Here is a 22,130-nt window from a genome sequence, read left to right on the forward strand (position 1 = left end):
GACTCAACTGCGCATGCTCTATGGGCCCCTTAACGCGGAAGTAAACCCGGAAGTCAGGAACTTTTTCGGCTTATGCTCCAGGCGAGCAACTTCCATTGAAATGAATCTATCTATCTATCTATCTATCTATCTATCTATCTATCTATCTATCTATCTATCTATCTATCTATCTATCTATCTATCTATCTATCTATCTATCTATCTATCTATCCTTTCATTCATTTGGTCTGTTGAAGCAAAACTCATCAGCAGATGACGAAGATAACCTACGCCAGATAATCAGCGCAGCGCTGAACAAGCGAGCGAACATGCGCGGTACATCGTAGATAGTCTTCAGTCCACTGTTGGGTAAATTAAAGGTCTGAGACACTTGGGTTCACAGGGGAACTTCAGATCCTCATTTATTTGTGATCATCAGAGCATTTCTGCATCTTGCTTTGGGTTGTTGCACGATCAGGTGATGGAGGCCGAAGCTCGGTTCATGCTTCCCTTCGTGTAGGTAGATGTGCGAGTGTTGCCCACTCCTGTTTCTCACCTTACCGATGGATAAGTCGTGCCAGAGCTCTTCAGCGCATCTGTGGAACTGGAGGAAATGTTCACACCTCCCGAGACGGCGCTGCATCGCCGGCCTTTAAAATGTCATATTTTATCTGCTGCCCAGCTGCAGCGGCCCGTTCTCGGCCGACGGAGTACAACAAGTTTGTCCATGTGAGAAACGCAGCAGGGTTACGCTGCTCAGCTGGGAATCGTGCAACGGCCCCGTATCAATAGGGTTTTGTCTTGTACGTTAAAGCCTTCAAGTGACGTGACAGGAATCAGAACAGATACTGCAGAATGCCCACACTAAGCTCCTTCACATTTATTGTAAAATTCATCCCACCATGCATCCATCCATGGGCTTTAGGATAATCCTCGTCTTTCCAGGCCATGAAGTGAAGGAAATACAACCTCAGATAAACAAAAACAACTGACAAGTCTAGAAACAGCGTGGAAAACTCCTCTTCTACCGCTTTTTACTGCTTTTATAGGAATCTGGAGGGTAACTAGCAGCTAATCAAACGCTTCTGATAAGCTGATCATCAACAGGGGATCCTATATTTATTCAAGCAGCTGCTCCAGAGCAACAGGTATATTTTTACAATGCTGCATCATTTTAACCTTATATGCATAAAAGTCCAGTGCCGTTAGCACGTCAACAATACAAACAGAGTCATATTAAGAGACCTCGTGGTACATAAGCTGCATCTCTAAAATGCAATAAGCATAGAAGACCATTTCAGAGCAGTCTGTGTGGAACTAAAACGGCTCTGGACATTAATGTTTTCAATATTTTATGAACGAGACAATATTTCTGTAACTAGATTTAGTCTTTAAGATTTCGCCTTTCTGTGGCTCGTCGAGTAAAGATCACTTAAACACATACGGTAAATACATTTTATAATTAAGCAAGCAGAAGCACTCATCCCTGAGTTGCAATCTTGTAAGCAGCATGATGAAGTTTGGTTCGTCATCACAAAAGCAAACAACAGATTTTGTGCTAATGGATCATCTAGTGCTGAAGTGAAAATTGATAATTTTTCTCTTATAAATATCGATATTGTAAGCACGTGTAAAGAAAACGGGTCTCATTAATTGTCTCGTGTGCTACTTGTTTTTTTTTTTTTTTTATATATTTTTTATCCCTGATTTTTTCCCATTATATCACCCTACACTGAGCTCAGGTCTCCTCCTTAACCTGAGGAGTCTAAAGCCTAAATTGCAGGCTGCATCTTTACACCAAACAGGGTGGGGTTTCTCCGGCCGAACGTAGCGCGAGGAAGGATCACATTATTCCGGCCAGATCCTCCCCACCCCATCTGGCGCCCCGGCTGGCCAGAGGGGGCATGTATAGCCCAGGACTGCTGGTTTTTGCATGTTTTTGTGAGGGTAGTTCACATTAGCTACACAAGGGAACACAGGGAGAGCATGCAAACTCCACACAGCCCTTTGCCAACCCCACCCAGGGTGTGGGAGCTGAAGTCATGGGGGAACTAAAATGCACTTCAGCACCCACAGATTCCCCGGCGGGAATCGAACCCAGGACCTTCTTGCTGTGAAACGGCTGCACTACCTGCTGCGCCACCGTGCCCCCTCGTGTGCTACTTGTTGATGCAAGACTGAAATACAAAGTGTCCCCAGAGAGCTTTATGACCTGCATGGCTAGAAAGTTTGGGCCATATCACAGTTTTAGAATATTATACATCATTTAAAGGAATAGATATAGTTAAAGTCCCCTCAATACACATCAGTGAAGGCAGATAATCCTCCCTGAGTCTGGTTCTGAGGTTTTTACAAATGAAAAGGTCACTTTTCTTCCCACCGTCGCCAAGTGCTTACACAGATGTCGAGTTTATTTATGCTTCTTAATGCAATGTCCTGAGATGACTTTTGGTTTTCAAGCTGGATTAAAAAATAATTATAATGTATATATTTTAATTGTATTTCCTTTTTTACATTTGCTTATTCATGGTGAATAATCAGTTCGTGGGGAGACTGTAAATGATCTAATATCAAGCCCTCCATGAGGCCCTCCGTGTGCTAACAATTACACAGGAAATGCAGATAAGTGTGTGGAGGAAGAGTGGCAGAGTGTTTATATGTCAGTGTGCATGTCGGTTTTGTGTACGTGTTTGTGTATGTGTACTTCAGAACAACATGTACACTCATCTTAAACACTGCCAACATTGACATTTCTGTGAATAACTATATAAAAGATAAACTGACACTAAAAATCTGACTTGAATTCAAAGATGACGCCTTCTTTTCAACATATTTTACTGAGATTCATGTGATATTTTTGTTTTGTACAGTTCTAAAGTGCAGTTTTTTTTTCAGAAAACTCAATCCAAGGTGCCGGATCTTCATTAGCTCGTTGAGGATAATCAACCTCAGGAAACACCAAATGCAAATGTGAAAGCTTCATACTGTTTTGCCTATTCAAACTCTGTCCCTCTAATGCTGCTGCTGTTGGCTCCTCTTACAAAGTCACTTAAACAACTGATGTTCACAGAGCAGGGGGAAGTTCTGAGAGATATCAACACATTTTAGGCTTTCAATACCTTTGCTTTGTACTGTAATGTAAAGAAATCACAGTTGGTAGCGACAGTTGAGGCAAAGTTGAGGTCTGGAAGACCAAGAAAACCCTCCTTGAGGACTGCTGGAGGTCTGACTGCACAAGAGCTGCAGGAGGATTGATCAGACTGCAGTGGTGTTGCTCTGTTGTACCGTGCAAGACCTGAACAAACATGACCTCTAATAAGGAGTCATTAGAAGAAAAACCTTTCTGCATCCATAATCAAAAAATTCAGCATGCAAAGACTCAGCGAAAGCATCTTCTGCAGAAAAACATCCATCCATCCATTCATTTCTATACCTGCTTATTGTTACTCAGGGCCATGGGAGTCAGCTGGAGTCACCTGGATGGGTCACCTGTGTATCTCAGGGCCACATATGGACAAACAACCCCATAGGGTTGACCAGAGGGTCTGCATTGATGTCACTTCCCCACTGGACCAGCCCCCTTACTCGCACTGAGTGGCAAAAACAGCTGCAACTAGTGGAAAAGACGGGATAACAGCCAATTATCGGCTTAAATTAAAGGCAGTTGGACTTGACAGTGACCCGTACAGTTACCCCAAGAACCAGTGGTCCATGGACATTAATATTTGGCCACGAATTGAGTTTCCTGATATTTATATGTACTTAATTTCTACGCCGGGGAAATACACGAAGCAAAGCTGGAAGGCATACAAAAGTCTTCACGCTTGGTCCTACTTCAAGGCAGGATTTGTTGGAGAAATTAAAGTGATGAGGACACTGAATTTTATGATTTAACCGTTTAACGTTAGCTACCCAAAAATCCAACATTACCTGATACAAAATGGGAACCACAAATCCACGTTTCGGTGCCTGAAATCCAGTTGTTTCTGTGAATTGCAGCGATCCATTTGTCTCTCTTAAGCTTATTTTTCGTCAATCTGTAAACTCCGATTTGTTGCTAAATCTATGAGTAGAGTCGATCGCACAACAGCTCTTTCCCATTTTAGATGTTTTCCAGTTGCTCAAACTGGAAGTTTATGCTGCCACTCAGTCTTTCTGCCACTCAGTCTTTCTGCCACTCAGTGGGCGTAACCCGCTGTGAAGTCTCATCTGTGACGTCATGCGCATTCCCTCTATACATGTTGGAAGTATAAATAACGTATACCTAAATATATATATATATTAGTAAAGATAGCGTATAGATGACTTACAACAACTAATGCTTTGTGGGTGTCTGGCGTTCACAACTTCTACTCAACAGCACGTATCTCAGACAATCACAAGTCCTGGTCTCTAAAAGTGCTGCTGCTCGAAGCTGCACCAGACAAGGAGTATCTATCATCCCCCACATCCTCGCCCTCCGACGTACGCCGCTTGGGCCTCGTCAGGGGTGGAGGCGTCACCGTGGCCTCCACCATCTCTCAGCCTACCGAGGTCCACTAAAACTGATCACACATCCCACCCTGCCAAACTGCAGCACCGGGGAGCCACGCCTTGCTCCAGAGATGAGCAGCGCTCGTGTATAAAGATCCACTCATGAATCGAAAACTGCAGCTGGGAAAGAAAACGCGGTGACTGGTCTGGCTTCAGGAGCTGGACTCATACTGGGCATCCAGCTGAATCCAGCCTCACTACTCAAACCTCCCCAGTCAACTTCTCTGCAAATCTGCACCACACGTGTCACTCTCTCCTCTCGTGCACACAAACACACATCAGGCCTGTTAAAGGGACCATGATGCTCTTATGACAAGGTCACGCTGATGTTGGAGGACTGCTAGAACCTTGGCGTATCCGCCGTCTCTCCAAACGGCATCTGCTCATCGTAGAGTCTTGATGTGAGTGCGGACGCATCCCTCCCATGATTCGTGTTTTTATCGTATTTTTACCAGTTATATAAGTTGGAAACGTGTCCAGCAGTCATCCGGAACAGGTCAAATACATCCACATTCTGTTCGTGATATATATTCATATCTGACCTGCACCTTGTAGCAATAGTTATTCATTAATCTGCACTGTGTACATACATATTTATATATATGTGTATGTGTATATATATATGTGTATATGCTGTACATTGTGTTTATTTCACATTATAAGCACTTCTGGTTAGATGCTAACTGCATTTCGTTTCCCCGTACATGTGCAATGACAATAAAGTTGAATCTAATCTAATATAAATTCATCAAAGCGCATCGAGGAAAAGTTGGATATAAGTAAATTATGCCAAGAAAATATAGCAGGATATATTGCCCGTCTTCTACTTTTCTAAATTATAACTTATTTTATTTTATTGTTTCGCTGCTCCTTTTTATGTTAAATATAAATGCCTGATAGATAGTCTTTTTTATTATTTCTTTCTTTTTATTCATGAATCCCCTAAGGCTATGTATCTTGAACTTTTGTACCATAGTTAATTTTCATTCGTAGTATTATTATTTATTATTGTTATCCTCTTTGAGAGTTCGTATTTTCAATTATTCAATGAAAAAAAATATATCAAAAGTTGGATGTAAGTTACACAAATAGGTTCAGAGCACATTACCCAGGATAGAAACGGCTGTAACTGTGAAGGATGACAGGTGCGGGACAACAGTTGGAGGTAAAACAAGAGCTTCCCTCCACTTGTGCTGTAAATTCACTGGAACACCAGAGACATCAGAACGTTATCCAGAGCTGACGGGAGGAAATACCACAGATCCTGAGATCTTGGGGCACCGCGCAGTACCTGCTGCGCCAAAACCGTCAGCAGCTCTTTGTTTTTGTTCTTATTTACGTCTGTTGTCATGGACACGCCGTAACCGCCAGCCACTTCTTCACTTGTTTTTGTCCTCGAGTGCTCGGGAAAGTTAGCAAATAAGGAATGGGCTGGGCGTGCACCTGAATGGATGCCCGGCAGGGTACCTGCAAACTGATACTTGGTTGTGTTGACTCTTAATCCCTTACGTCTCCTGTCTGATTCTAAATCAGTCAAAAATAAGATAAACAAATAAATACATTTCAGTATAGTTAAAGCAGCACATCTTTCCATCAGTTCCCTCTTACAACACTATTATTCAGTTGTTTTCATTTCCTTTTCTATTAATTTCATACATTTTTGTATCCCCTCTGTGGAGTAGTTTCATCATTAATGTGTGACATAAAGCAATATTCAGAGACGACTTCACCAGCAAGTTACTTTGACCAGGGAAGGGAAACTAGAAGAGATAGATGAAGCTTCCTGGAAGTAATCAAATATTCCTTCAAGTGAAAGTGAAACTGATGCTTTTTTGTGCTGCTTTAAACCGATGAGTGAAGTCTTATGACATTAACAGAGAAGTTCATCAACTGTTTCAACGAGAACTTACTAGTTGTTGCAACAAAAAGCTAGCTGCACCATCATTGGTTAATTGTGGGCTCCTGATCACCAAACGGTCTGCTGGTGACCTGCATACGTCCCTGCTGGACGGTTCTGAGATGAGTTAGTTGCACTTTTGTGCGTACATCAAAGCAGTTCTGGAAGCTCGCCTGCAGAAATGGAGGTGAGGCGCAGAAACTCCATCAGCTCTCTTTTATGATTTGCGACCGCGTGCTAATTTGCCGGGGTGAGTAATTCTGCCTCTGACCTCTTTTGCTTCACACTGACATGAATTACAATCCCCGACGCTGGACAGCTTCCCCGCTTGAGAGTAAACACATGTAGCCTGGGGCCTATGCTGAAAGTGGTTTCCTTGCTGTTTGCTTGCTTGAAGGAAAGTTTCTGCCAGTTGCTTTGATCAGTCTTGACTCTAAATGCTTTTAAAGCCTTGCTAGAAAATGTAAAACAGTAGTAATCTGGGAGCCAAGTACCATCTTTTGTAGTAGATGGGTTCAAATCTGCAACAACAGAGGATCCAGGTTGATATGTATTAATCAGTGACGGGAAAAAAAAAGTTTAAACCTCAGTGAACATCCATTAACCAGGCTAATCCAAGCACGTCTTGCAATAAACATCCCATTAAACCGTGCAGAGATTGTACCTTACTCCAGGTTATCTGAGAAACACACACCTCCAGCTGAGGAGTATCCGATAATGCACGGCCAAAAATCACATCAGTAGTGCACAACTAACCTTTCAGCTTGCAAATATGAGGAAAAGATGTCACTCTCAATCAACATCACAAAGAGATAATAGTCAAAGCCATTAGCAGTTGGAAACATGGATCCAGTTTCTTTTTTTTTCAATTAGACCCACAGTTTCTGCACTGGTTTACGTTCGCACAGCGTCTATCAATTTATTATGTAATGGCAAAATGACACCATTAGCTGTATTTTTTTTTTTTTTTGTCCTTTTGATGTGGAACATCTGCTGAGATTGATTTCATGACTGGTGGCTCTGTCACCGCAGCCAGACTTGGTTAGGCCTCCGAGCGTGATGGAGCTAGCAGACAGGAAGTATGGGAGGCCGGTTAGATGAGCAGCAGCGTCACCGGACAGGATGTCACCGGACAGGATGTCACCGGACAGGATGTCAGCGGCAGCTAGAATAGGCCTGCATGTGCCACACTGACACCTGGTGCTCCAGATGACAGCTCTGGAGCCAGATGGACCTCATTACACGTACACACAACCCCGCCCCCCCCCACACACACATGTATACTGACATACAAACACATACTGTATAGGCCTGTGTTGAAAAAAATCAATTTCCCAATTCTAAATCGATTCTCATATTAATTCCTAAAAATCGATTCATATGTCTAAAGATCGATTTTTTTTATTTATTTATTTATTTATTTTTTTAAATTTATTTATGTATTTTTTTTTTCATCATTACATTACAACTTTTGGTTATTTTTTTGTTTATCCCCAAAAAAGGAATGTTTTGTTGGACACGAGAATAACTGGTGCCATGTTTTTGCCTTTAAATATGTTTAAAGGTATGAAAACATTAAAGTGTTAGGTTATAATTGCATAAATTGTCTATATTTCATTACTTTATATACTGTCTTGGGGTTACATTTGCAAAAAATGCTAAAAACCAAATGCTCAAAAATTAAAAACCAAAATAGACCGAAAATGGAACAAATAAAAACGGAATGTGGGAAAAAATAAAACCGATTTCATCCGTCTCTGTTTCCTCCCTGGATCTGTTTGGTAATTCTGACCCACATGATGTTTCTGAAAGCAGTTCTATCAGCATTCTGGGAGCTGATTGGTCCTTACAGCATCATTAGCTGCAATACTTGCTGTTTAATCTCAATATAATACTAGTAGTAATATGTTGCAGAACTACAGTCATATAATTCATGCAACAGCTCAAAAAACAGTTTTAATAACACTAACCCAAAGCAATATTGGAATCGAATCAAATCTTGATAATCGATTCTGAATCTTAAGAATTGGAATCAAATCGATTCTTGATATTTGAATCGATCCCCAGCCCTAATACTGTACACATATACTGCCACTGTTCCTCCACATATTTTATGCATCTTTCCGCTAAGCACATGAAGAACCAGCAGGTGGTGAGACTCAAAAGGCCCCAAAGGGAAATACATCATATAGTAGCTCATTAAGAAAATAAGTACATAAATCCAGTGTCTAAGGCAAGTTAAACAGTGTTTCAGTGGAAAGATGTAGGCATGGTGGAAAGACTGGAGACCCCCCCCTGACCCAAATCTATGGTGCTCTTTGCTTGTTGTGCTTTCACCTCACCAAAAAGCCCCCCAGCTCTATTTCTCTTACAGCAAAACAAAGACACTTTTGCAATGTTCAGCTCAGCAGGTGTCACTATAAGGGTAGAGGCTACGTCAGCTGCATCTCTGGTTCTCTGCTCCATCTTTACTGTTCTGGTTGCCATGGTGCCATCGGTGGCTGTGAACCAGGCCCCCGGTCTCGCACTCAGCAGGCACGCCGATTTTTCCCAGTGGCCAGCCGCGGTACTGCAACAAAAAATCCCATGGGGCCCAAAAAGCTTTTTTCCCATAGACCGCAATAGTAAAAGAAAAGCCTCTAAAACTGTTCACAGGACACCTCCAGCTGTAATCACAGTCTTACTAATCTTTGTATTCTATATTTTTAAGTCATGGACTTTATATCCGTCAAAAATGTTTTCTAACGGCCAGAAAAGTCAAAGAAAAGTCTCTTTCTGGGCGTGACGTCACAGCCGTGTCCGTGCACTCCATGGATGTATTATATTAATACAATAATAATATATAATTATAATATAATATAATACATGTAATAATATACATTAATTAATATATTATATTAATACATATTATATAAATACTCATTCTCATTGCCCCGGGGCATGATGGGAGGCCCCAGAGCATCATTGGAGGTGACTCAACTGCGCATGCTCTTTGGGCCCCATAACACGGAAGTAAACCCAGAAGTCAGGAACTTTTTTCAGCGTATGCGACAGGCGAACAACTTCCATTGAAATGAACGGCGGCCATTTTCCTGTCCGGTATCCAGGTTAATATAATACATCCATGCTGTGAACGCGTTTCATTGCTGCTGATGTTTGAAAACTGACCTGCAATCGGTGAGATCCCTCCCCCTCAAATGCAAACGAGCCAATGGCTGTTGAGTATACGTTGCAGAAGGACATTTTACGGTAAATCAGAGCAACAATGCTTTTAACTCTGTTAGTGTTAGCCAGAGTTAATCAATCACAGTCGTTATGCAGCAGCACAGCTTTTCCCTCCAGTTAGTTAGCTGATCTTAGCTGAAGATAACTGCCACTAACATCAGGAGTTTGCCTTCGATTCTGAACATTAAGTTACAAATCTTGCATTAGATCTAGATCATGTCTTCATAACTTCAGATCTAGCGCTAAATAGCCAATAGTCAATCTGAAGTTATTTAGTGCAGCTATTTGTTTAGAGCTCAAGTTATGCCTTAAACCAATTACAACTTAAATATTTTCACAGTTCAGCGCATTACACGAGCAGTGTTGAACCTGGATGTCATCTTCTGTGATCATGACCATGCTAACATGAGGCTTCTCCCCCGATCTGGAAACCCTAACTTCCAATTTGACTGCAGTATTTATCTTACAATCTTGTATGTGTTCCATTAGAGCAGATTTTAGCTCCATTTGATGAAAGGTGGTCCTTTTATGTATAAAATTAGTCAAAAACACCTTAGATTAGCTAGTCAACATTGAAAACTGTAAACAACGGCAACATTTTTTCTGAGTTAGCACCAGTAACTAAGGGGCGGGACTTACCAGCAGGTGAATTGAAACTGATATTTTAACATGAAAGAAGGTGCTATTATAGGTGTTATTGTAGGTGCTATTAAAGGGGAAATGAATTCAGGAGTCCAGTGTTTGCTTCTAGGTGTTTATCTGACATTTGTTTTCGGAGTTTGAACTGTTTTTATTTCAGGATCCAGCTGTTCGATGCTCTGGGTTGTATCACGTCTTACTGGTGATGGTCACTGACTTGGAACACTGTTAGTTTGAGCCAAATAAAATCTTCATGGTAACAAAATAAAATCAAACGGAGTACTTAGCACATCATAACCACCACCCTCTTACCTCCAGAGCAGCAGAGGGCTTCTTCTTCAGCTCCTCACATTTGCGAAACTTGCAGATCTGGTGGCCTGTTTTTCTATTCCGGCAGCTGCTGCACTGCTCGCAGTTTATCCGCCGTCGGCAAGGTGGGCACATGCCGCAACGTTTCCTTTTCTTTTTACCGGAGTTGATAGCAGAGGCCAGCTCGCTCTGTGCTGGGTATTCGGCCAGGCCGGCCATGTGCAGCGCACTGTCCGCCAGAAACACTCCAGCCGGCGTCATGATGAAAAGCCCGGGGTTGAAGGGGAAGCCGCCCCCTACTCCATATGGGAAGTCGACGGGACCACCTACGGCGTCCGTGACAGACGTACCCTCCAAGTCGCTCGCCCCCGAGCCTGTGTCTCCGCTGCCAACTCCCACTCCCATGCCCCCAGGCAGGAGCATGTGCTCCATACCGGCTCGCTTCAACAGTGCGGCTGCCTGGGCAAAGTGCAGGAGACCGTTCTGTCCCTCCAGAACCTGCTCCAGGGTTCGGTCCAACTTGGTTCCCGTCAGCGCCGAGACGGTGGGCTGGGGCAGCTGGGGCACCTGTGGCTTGGCCGTGTGGCTCTTGTGCGCACTACTGTCCCTGTGTCCATTGGTGTGGGCGGAGGAGACCGCTGTGTACTGGGAGAGGGCGCGGGACTTCTTAAGGCTCTTGCTCAGGGGCTCGCTGATGATGCCGCTGCGGTTCCTGCGCTCCACGACCGGAGAGTCCTGCTTGCAGCTACCCTGCTCCAGATCCTCCGTCTGGCCCCCCTCCGTCAGCCCGCTAGACATGGTCCAGAGCGTTGGTGCCCGGGTCGGGGGTGAGGGTGGAAAGGGGGCGGGGTTGAGCGAGGAGCGTCCGTTTTGTGCCCTGGTGAGAGTGGCGCCTCACCTAGAGGGACCGATCGGCCAGGCAACGACAGGCAGGCCCAGAAGCCTTCTGCCTCCACTACAGCTCAGGCCTCATCCACCGTCCCCCGGGGGCCCATCAGGAAACCTTACACGGAGACAGAAAACAGGAGTGTACATTACACATTAGCCATCACCTCGTTGTCACAGAAACCACGCCATCTTATTCAGGTCTAAAGTAGTCACAAATCGCTCGGTTCCACCTGTGAGTGTGTCCATTGATTATAGCAGCTAATCGCTAAATGTGCTAAGCAAGCAGGTGGTTATAATTTTAGAGCATTTTGGCTAAAAGCTGCCGTGCCACATTATCAGAGTGATGAGAATGGCCAGAAACAATGCAGATTAGACGGCAAAGGCAACATGAAGCGTTATATAGAGCTGCTGATTGGAGATTACGGCGGTTTAGCAGCTTTACATGGATCCTTTGTATTAATATTATAATTGACAGTCATTGAAGGGGCTTCAAAAGTTCAGACCTAGAAGAAAACTAATAATCATAACCATCAAACTCGACTAACCCAACATCTGGATCCAGGAACAAATAAACCCAAATACTGTCTATTAATCTAAACATTCTTTATTTTATATATTCATGTTTCACACTTTAACACATGGTAAATCTAATTAATTTATCATAAATCAGATAGAAACATAAATTAAATAAGCCAATGGCTGTTGAGTATACGTGGCAGAGGGACATTTAGGCCCAAAAAAAAGATGAAACGATCTGCTTGGGGTTCATGTGACACCAGTATCGAAATCGAACTAAATGTCTGCTTTGGATTAAAAAACTTTGTTTAGGGGTAAATATAAGCAACAATGCTTTTAACTCTGTTAGTGTTAGCCAGAATTAATCAATCATAGTCGTTATGTATCAGCACAACCTTTCCCTCCAGTTAGTTAGCTGATCTTAGCTGAAGATAACTGCCACTAACGTCACAAGTTTGCCTTCGATTATGGAAATTAAATCTATAACTTCAAATCTTGCATTAGATTTTAATCATGTCTTCATAACTTCAGATCTAGCGCTAAATAGCCAATAGTCAATCTGAAGTTATTTAGTGCAGCTATTTGTTTAAAGCTCAAGTTATGCCTTTCCAAATTAAGTTATTTTCACCTTACAGCACGTTACACAAGCAGTGTTGAACTTGGATGTCATCTTCTGTGATCATGACCATACTACCATGAGGCTTCTCCCCCGATCTGGAAAAGAGTCTTTCAAACCAGCGTTTTATTTAGAAAAACAAAGAGCAAATAAATCAAAAGCCAAATCTATGTGAAGTGAAGATGTATTGGCTAAAGTTTTATTTATTTTATGCGTTCCCAACTAAAAGTTGAGGACTTTTTTTTTCCCGCCACTTTGGCAGGTGACAGGTGGGAGGATCGACCCACCGACCGTCGGAGGGGAGGACAAGGAACTCGACCCACTACGCCACAGCCAGCCTGTTGAGTTATCAAAGTATGTAATTTATCAATCTGCATTTATTTGTGAAATTTAAATCTGTTCAAGTCTCTTTTATATGATATCGGTTAAAATAACTGATATTGACCTGAGTCACGGTCAGGCCATTTCCATTGATCTGATTGTGATATAATATGCAAGAAATAAATATGTGGCCCTTAGCAGATTTTCCGGTTGTATTCTGTTTCATTTTATTGTGCAAACCAAAACTTTGGAGTACTTTGGTGCGTAAAAGTATTTGAATAAATGGTGCTTAAATTGGGGATTCAAAGTAAGAGAGTCCAGTGTGGACAGATGTGTGTCTCACAAGACCTTCCTGTGACTGCTACGAGGAAAAAACTATGCTTCCAGTAGTCTCCTGACCTGTCCGTGTTCACAAACAAGCACACCACCTCCCACAGAAAAGCCGAGGAAATGGCCGGGCAAGTCCTTATAAGGGAAACAAAGGGAAAGGGAGGGGAAGAGGATGGAAGGGGGGTGTCTGTGCAGTGTGTGGAAATTGGAAGGCCAGAATTAGTGGGAGGTAAAGCTTCAAAGGCAAGAGCACAGCCCCCACATTCTCACCAGCTCAGGGGGATGTGGCGCCAGCGAACCAGAGCCAGATCCGCAGCGCCTCAGCCCCGTAGTTTCAGTTTCTCCCACTGCTGCACTGACCAGGGTCCAGTTTCCCAGAAGCACCTCAATGCTAACAGCATCTGTGCTCGCTTGCTGCTGAACGGCACTGGAAACTCTCGAGTGATACCTGGGGGGCTTTGTGGTTTCTCGGGATACTGAAGCTGAAAAATGGTGTACTTAGCGGTGAGCTGCAGCTATAAATGTGGATTTTTTTGTGACTTTAATATGGCCTCTGCTGAACTGTATGACTTTTACAAAAACTAAATCTGAATGGCTTCTTTTACAACTTGGTCGTTTCCTGATTAATCACATCCTAAAAGAACTCCCAACAACTCTAAATACAATAAACATGTCAAAACATCCCACATGACTAATGAACTACTAATACTCAGAGTAAGTGATTTCAGAACTGCTCAGGGACACGGGTTTTAAATGTTTGACAGATGTAACATCATGATTCAGCAATAACACCAGCAGCTGACCTGCTATCAAAGTCACTGGCTTTTAAAAAGCATGATTTCAAATATCAGTTTTGATGGTATCAGTGTCACTCGGGATGCTTCTGATTCTCTCTGCCTCAGTCCCCAAGGAGCCGCTCCGAGATGATGATGATGCAGTAACACTCACACTCTTTTTATTTAGTCAGTAAAATATGGGAGTCTGAAGAAGAGCAAAATGCGCTCGAGACGTCACGTGTGACGTGCTAAATAAATCTGCAATGGGGAGCAAAAGTGTGCGGTCTCTTCTCTTGTTTTTCCTGGGTCAGTAAAATATGGACAATTTGACTGGTGATTGGGATTTTCTTGTCTTTTGGTGCCATTTATGAACCCCCAGGGTAGTAATTTAAATGTACTTCATGTTTGGGTTGAATTTAACAGAAGAGTTCTGTCATCTGTGGATTTTAAATCCACCGTCTTGTTTTCAGTTCCTGTTTGCTCAAGTTTAGGCTAAAAAAGAGATGTTGAGACCGCTGGCTGATCTAGATGAAGAGCAAGGAGGAGAAGCAATGCCAAAGAGGAAAGACATCAACACATATTAGAGAAGCAGCTGCAGGTTCCAATCAGTCTGGGAAGAGTTATGATGTCATTTGCGAACAATAGGGAGCCCATCGTCCTCCAGGGATACGAGTTATCAAGAAAGGGGAAACATTTAGTCTCCACAGGAGCAGACGTCTCGCAAGAGCTGCGTCTCAGAATCTATCTATCTCAGTTAGTAGGTTAACCCCCGTGTTTATAATGTACAATTACAAAGAGCCTGCACAAGTAAGGCTTGTTGGAAACAATGAGGAAGCATCTTCTATCTAGAGATATAAAAAAAAGAATTAATTAAAATTAGCAAAAAAGTGGCACATCTTGGGTTTACAAAGTTGTATTTGTCTTAAAAACCAATTCCTTTGCATGGATGGTAAGAGATACACACATATCTGATTTCATGAGGCATAAAAAAGCAATATATTATTATCATCTATTTCAGAGATGGAGAGACTTCTTTTAAAAGGGACTGAGTGTTTAAACGCGAGGTTGATGAGTCACATGGATTAAACGAGGAGTGAAGAAGACTGGTCTTGGTCAAGGATAACAGTGTGTACGTATAGTACTGGTTGAATATTTGGACACTCACTCATTAAAATAGCATTCTAACAGTTTTAAACCAAAGCAGGACATTTTCTTAATCCGAATCAAAAAGTGACTGAAACTAAAGTCTGAAGCAGAAATTCAAAGTGGCCTTGAAAACTTACAGCTGTCCTAATGCCGAATGTTTATTATCATTAACGTTGTCCAGATGGGGTCGTTTTAGACGTTTAAGACAGAAATATCAAGCGGGTATTAATATTTGCATTTTATATTTGGGGTATCATCAGAAAACTAAATCTGCTCTGGTTTAGCTGACTGCCTAAGAGCTGAAGGAAAGGTGTTTTAGCCTTGCATGCATCCTCTGCTGCTGCGTACATCTGCCTTCAATCTCTCTGCCCCATCAGTCACACGCTTTCCGTCATCATAAAACCTGAGCATGGCACATAGTCCTTGGCTAATCACCCTCCTCCACTTCCAGGGACACGGCTCCTCGTGTCTGCTCACCTCATTTTCAGAGAGGGTTTATGTCCTCGTATGAACTGTCACCTCGACAACAAACGCATCTCCGCGAGAATATGGACGCCATCCTGCTTAAACCAGTTAGCTGCTCTTAATCACCGGTGTTGGATTAGTCCTGGAAATGTTTTATTGTGATATATGGACCAAACGCAGACGTTAACGCTTTATAGCAAATGCTTCTGTGAATTAGTGACAAGTGTCTGTAGCCGGTCACACTCACGGTCCTACAAACATCTACATTTCTCTTCCCTGTGACATTTCCTGGGTCCTCCTTTGTTTTTACTCATCTGTACACGTTTTGCACAGGATTTTTATGTGATGCATTTGAGACCCAACCAAAGACCCGACCAGGAGGATGTGAAGCACCAGTTCACAAACATATGGTGGTCAACTTGACGTTTAGGAGGTCGGTGTCTCAATGGTAAAGCCTCACTTTTTGAATCATTTCTTTGAAACCTTTGTAAAGTGTACATGTACTTTAAAGAAAGCATATTTGAAATTATGATATTGATGTTGGTTTTAATAATTAAATTACTTCATGCCAAAACCAAAAAAATAGAGAAAATGCCCAGAAGTTATACCACAGTACTCCTGATATGATTTTTAAGGTTGTTTCTGTCTTGTTGATGTTAAAATAAGCTGTTTGTGTTGAGTATGTTGGATGGTCTACCCACATGTAGCTGTTGGTGTTGAGTATGTTGGATGGTCTACCTACATGTGGCTGTTTGTACACATTCAATCAGGGGGGTCAGTGAGCATCTTTCTCAGATTTCAGAAAAAAAGCTTCTTTCACATAGGCCTGTGTTGAAAAATCGATTTCCCAATTCTAAATTGATTCTCATTTTAATTCCTAAAAATCGATTCATATGTCTAAAGATCGATTTTTTTTAAATTTTTTTTTATTATTATTTATTTATGTTTTTTTTTATCATTACATTACAACTTTTGGTTATTTTTTTGTTTATCCCCAAAAAAGGAATGTTTTGTTGGACACGAGAATAACTAGTGCCATGTTTTTGCCTTTAAATATGTTTAAAGGTATGAAAACATTAAAGTGTTAGGTTATAATTGCATAAATTGTCTATATTTCATTACTTTATATACTGTCTTGGGGTTACATTTGCAAAAAATGCTAAAAACCAAATGCTCAAATATTAAAAACCAAAATAGACCGAAAATGGAACAAATAAAAACGGAATGTGGGAAAAAATAAACACGATTTAATCCATCTCTGTTTGCTGCCCTGGATCTGTTTGGTAATTCGTCCACACATGATGTTTCTGAAAGCAGTTCCATCAGCATTCTGGGAGCTGATTGGTCCTTACAGCATCATTAGCTGCCAATACTTGCTGTTTAATCTCAATATAATACTAGTAGTAATATTTTGCATAACTACAGTCATATAATTCATGCAACAGCTCAAAAAACTGTTTTAATAACACTAACCCAAATCAATATCGGAATCGAATCGGATCGAATCGAATCAAATCTTGATAATCGATTCTTAATCTTAAGAATCGGAATCGAATCGATTCTTGACATTTGAATTGATCCCCAGCCCTACTTCACATAAGCTTGGACTGTATTTACTGGTCAATTTCTGCACTCTGGATGCTCAAACGCTGTTCTTGCGGTCTGGCTATCTGTATTTTTTTCATACTAAGAGCTTAATGAAACAATTAGCATGTCTATATGATCAACATGAAGCTACAGCTATGAGCCGATTAGCTTTGTGTACGGCTGACTGGAAACTACTCAGTCTACTACTCAGTCATGAGCTACATGAGCTACACGAGATATAGGAGCTACATGAGCTACACGAGATATAGGAGCTACATGAGCTACATGAGTTGCAGACTGCTACTGATTTTTTCTAAAAAGTAGTACGCAGTGTGCAGGATGTGGTCACCTTGCAGTGTACCAAACATTCCTGCATGGCGTGCTTCTTCCGGGAGCATTTCCAGTCTACCTCCCTCACGGTTGTAAACCGGTGCAACAGCACAGGAGGAGGGGGTCACAGCAGTACCAGTTTCCAGTTGTGCCACTGCATTAACACTTTTACGATGGCTTACTACGTACTTACAAACACGACCATGGCAGTGGGCAGAAAATCCTGCATCCTGCATTGTACACAGCTGTAGTGACTTTAGACCCTCGGCGCTTCCCAAGAGACAATTCTTTCCCTTCATCTAATTCAGTCCGGCCCAGTTTCACAACAACACATGAAACTGATGGCGTACCGATGCAGTAGCAAGGAACCTTACACTGCTAGCTACACTATACCCTGACATGCACCTCCCTCCAAATGTTTCTATACGTAGCATCGATGTGGATGGCAACAGCTGTGATTGGAAGTGTTCTTCTTCTCCTTCTTCTTTCTATTTCCCACTACTACTACTACTTCTTCATAATTTTCAAGCGAGGTAGAAAGATAGGTTGCTGATTTTAGTAAGAAAGACTGATATGTGACGGTTTATATGTCTTATTTGCTCAGGTTCTATGTTGGAGCTACATATAAGACATGAACAAAAAGAAATTACAGTTCTGAAGGAAAGAATGCTCAACGCCACCTAGTGTTTGGTGACGTAATTACAGAAGAGCATAAACGAGAGCGTGTGTGTGTGTGTGTGTGTGTGTGTGTGTGTGTGTGTGTGTGTGTGTGTGTGTGTGTGTGTGTGTGCGTGTGTGTGTGTGTGTGTGTGTAGCTCCACCAGCCAACGTCTCTGAACACCAAATGCTCTACTGGCTGTTTAAATCATAGCAGAACTCACTTTGAGAGTAATTAACGAAATACGACGATGACACTGTATTCTTCTGTCGTCATTTTCATCTCCATTAAAAGCCGCGAAAATCATGTCTCTTGACATGAGACGATTGCATTCGGCTTTGTGTGAGGTTGGTTGCCCACACTCATCTTCCTGTCGTCATATTTAGTTTATGACTCCCAATTTGTGGGCTAGCTTAGATGCTGCAGCGTCAACACATCAAGCATTGCACTGATATTATCAATCTGGTCATAACGGTGACTCAAAGCTTTGTAAAACCATCCAGAAGCCCACATCAATATCAAAGGTTTGTTATATTAATAAACAAGTAAGGGTAGTTATGCATCCACAGGCAGGGGTCTTCGGTTAAACATTCAAGCTTGAAACAATACTGAGATAATTTAAAAGATATTACGTTCAAATTAGATCTAAAAAATTAGTTCTTGCAAAAGCAAAACACAAAAACGTGCTGCTGGTGTCGTGAACGCTGATCTATGAACACAAACAGCTCCTTTAGCATCCACATGCTGCTCTCAGCCTGTTTTTAGCCTTGTTAACTGCCTTGTTAACTCAAACTGATATTTTAAAATTAATGTTTCATGTCTTATGTTGCCCCAGCTGTTGAGCCAGGACGCCAGAAGGGGGGGGGGGGGGGGGTGTACAATATAAATGAATGTGAACTCATAATATAGTGACAGCTGACTGATGGACGAATGGCTGGTTAGTTCAGTCATTGATTTTAGTAGATCAATAGGTGATGGAGGGATGTAGGAGGGGAAGCAGTCGTGGCCAGTGTAAATGTAATCCTTTTGTTTTTAGGTTGAATTATGTTTGACATGTTCTTATAAAATAAAAAAATAATTTTCAATGTGCACATCAGAAAAGTGGAAAAACTGCCAGAAATCTGGCACTTGTTTAAATATTCAGCAAACGTGCTCCCAACAGGTTGTCTCTCCAGGACACCCTCTTCCTATAAGCGCAATCCTTGAATTATTGATGAACTAAATACTCCTGCTAATAGAAATCACACATCACAGCCGAGCTGGAGAGCTGGCGAAGGTGTCGGGAGCTGCGAACCCTCAGGTGCGGGAGTTCATGTGTGAAGCCGCGTCCTCCGTGAGTTCCCGTCACTGACGTCACTTCATGCGCAGGTGCCAGGTAGCAGGCAGCTTTTCTACCCCGGGTGGGAAAGGTATTGTCCGAGCTGCTGCAGGGGTGGAGGATGGTTTGGGGTCCAGTTGCAGCTTGGACTGACCCCCCCGCCCCCCACCCCCCTCCCTTCCTCCGGAGCCGCGAGGCAAATCCGGCGACGCAAAAAAACACGCACCTCTCCATTGGAGGCGCCTCGTCTGCGGTGAGCGCAGAGGAGGTTAGAAAGCCTGGTGGCAATAATTAGATTCAAGGCTTCATCCTTTGTCCATAACCTGCTGCGTCCTTGTCCCCCTAATTAGGCTGTGCACACACACGGACAAGGGAGGAAAAAGTTGGAGGAGAAAAACAACCAAGCCGTGCACGCTGTGACTTCAAATTATTCCGCACACATATGGAGCGCTTGGAGCTGCCAGTGGTGCTGGGCTGCGGAGGGGGTGGGTGGGGGGTGGAAATGTGCGGGTGGCGCGTCAAAAGCTACCTGGCAACTTTCTAATGATGCGCGATGGGAGAACCGCAAAAACATCGAGCATCGCTGAATTTCCCCTTTTTTTTTCTTTTACTGATACGCTTTTTACGCGCGCGTTGCATCATGTTTAAAAATATGGAGCTAAAGTTTGAATCACTCTTATAAACACAAGACGACTCCGTCCTAGAAAAAAACACTTCATTTAATCCGGTTATTCCTAGTCAACTTTATAAAAAATCTCCGGACTTTTCATCCAGCGGTGCCGAGCCGCATCGGAGCTGGCGGCTGTTCAGAGTCAGACAGACGCAAATAAATATTCAGCTCTGGACCGATCGGGCGCTTTCACCTCTTCAAATAAGTATCAGCATATAGGCAATAGTTGTTGGCAAAATTATTCCTCCTTTCCAGAGTAAATTGATCATAACAGGAGGCTTTTGTCTGGACTGGAGCGCAGTGGTCAGTCTGCGGTACCAGCACCGAGTCCGCAGCCGCACATTACAGGATATACAGATGCACCCTGCTTCAACTTGATCCTATATGAAGGTGACATCCCAACTTTCAGCAGACTTCAACAAAGTATGATCCCCCCCGTCCGACCCCTCCTCCCTCCTCTTTCATGTATCTGCATATTTTGCAAACACGGGCCCGTTTTATTCGCACCTACCAAAGCAGATCCGAGCAGAGGGGAGGGCTCCCACAGTCCGAGCGGTCCGTCTCTCAGCCTGCCGTGCCGAATGGTGACAAAAAAAGAAAGGTGCAGAGAGAGGGGGGGAAAAGCTTCTCCTCCGACCTCACTAATCCCGCAGAGTGTCTCTCTGTTGATGACAATCGTGAAAAGAAAAGGAAAAATATTTACCGTCAGTTACTGTGGAAAAAGCGCACTTTCTCCGCGGCTGAACGCGTGGGTTCCCCGAGCTTTTCTCGGTCCTTGCAATCCCACCTCTACATCCTCGCTTGCAGAGAGGAACATGCAAACACATTTCATAGATTTTTGGAGCTTCGGGGAAAAACCGGACTGGATTTCCGTGCGCGCCGCGAGTTTTCCAGCGTGCGCCTCGGTCGGATTTTAGGACGACCGGGGAGAGAAAGTGAAAGAGCTTGGAGCTGGTTTTTCAAAATAAAACTCTGGGCTGATGGCACAAAAGTGTCCTGCGCGTAAATGCCGCAGCTCAAATTGTAATGGTCCCCATTTTACGACAGAATGACATCATAGTTTACGCATCACCTTTCTGTCCAAGACCCACAGAAACGCGTGACTGCGTGGGAGTGGTTCTGTTCTGTGTGCGAATATAAGTTTAATGGAAATATCTGTGCCTTTTTTGGGTCGTTTTTTTTTACTGGTGTTGCAGGCTGGTTGGAGATGAATCCAGGTGAACTAAAGTTCATCCGTCCTGAGAACCGAGAGCGGCCGCGCAAAGCTGACAGAAATCATCCCCGGTGCCGTTTCCTCCTCTTCCTCCAGGAGCAGCCCGGACTCCACTCCGCGTGTTCCCGCCGTCCTGTCTGCTGGCAGGCGGCCAACCCAAGTGTGTGGAAATGACACCGCCAGGGCGGCAGAGATTTTCCTTCATTTCTCTCCTTCCCGATCGCAGACTGGCTGACATTGGCTAGAAAGTGGAGCAGCTCGTCAGGGACAATCAATGCGAATCGATCGAGCTGTGCGGTTGAGGCTCCAGAGCTGGAAAATATCGCGGCAGCTGAAAAGAGAGAAAGAGAGGGAGAGAGAGAGAGGGAAAGGGAGAGAAGGGGTTGTTTTTTTTTTCGGCTATCCAGCCAACCAGCCTCCCTGCAAACATATATACACTCCTGCTCATAAACATAATACTCACTTCTCCAACACTGATGTCAAAAAGCGCCAAATATGCGCAATTACGCACAGCAACTCCGGTTCTGGATCTGTGTTTGGGTTATTTCACGTGTTCACAATACCTTGAAATTGATTTATCTATCCAACTCGGTTTCACAAGTATTTATTTATTTATATTAGTTTGAGCAGTGATTGAACAGGTGGTATTGTACTGGTGACAACAAGCTCAAGAACAACCAGAATAACCGTGTTTCAGCATGAATACGGTCCTTT

At 43.0% G+C, this 22,130-nt stretch overlaps 1 protein-coding gene across 5 annotated transcripts in view; it reads right to left on the minus strand.

Moving 5' to 3' along the window:
* cxxc5a (CXXC finger protein 5a) overlaps window positions 1–21,017 on the minus strand; it is a 33,076-nt gene extending 12,059 nt beyond the window's left edge. For 2 of the 5 annotated variants that reach the window (XM_061740894.1, XM_061740890.1), the window contains exons 1-2: window positions 20,715–21,017; window positions 10,586–11,585 (exon numbers count right to left, since the gene is read on the minus strand). In XM_061740894.1, coding sequence (XP_061596878.1) covers window positions 10,586–11,380 — 795 coding nt within the window. In that variant the 5' untranslated portion in view covers window positions 11,381–11,585; window positions 20,715–21,017. Of the gene's footprint in view, window positions 1–10,585; window positions 11,586–20,710 lie in introns of all 5 variants that reach the window. The other 3 variants (XM_061740893.1, XM_061740891.1, XM_061740892.1) reach the window with 3 other exon arrangements.
* Window positions 21,018–22,130: the final 1,113 nt, after the last annotated feature.

This window comes from Cololabis saira, chromosome 14 (assembly GCF_033807715.1).
Source record: "Cololabis saira isolate AMF1-May2022 chromosome 14, fColSai1.1, whole genome shotgun sequence".
NCBI classification, from domain to species: domain Eukaryota; kingdom Metazoa; phylum Chordata; class Actinopteri; order Beloniformes; family Belonidae; genus Cololabis; species Cololabis saira.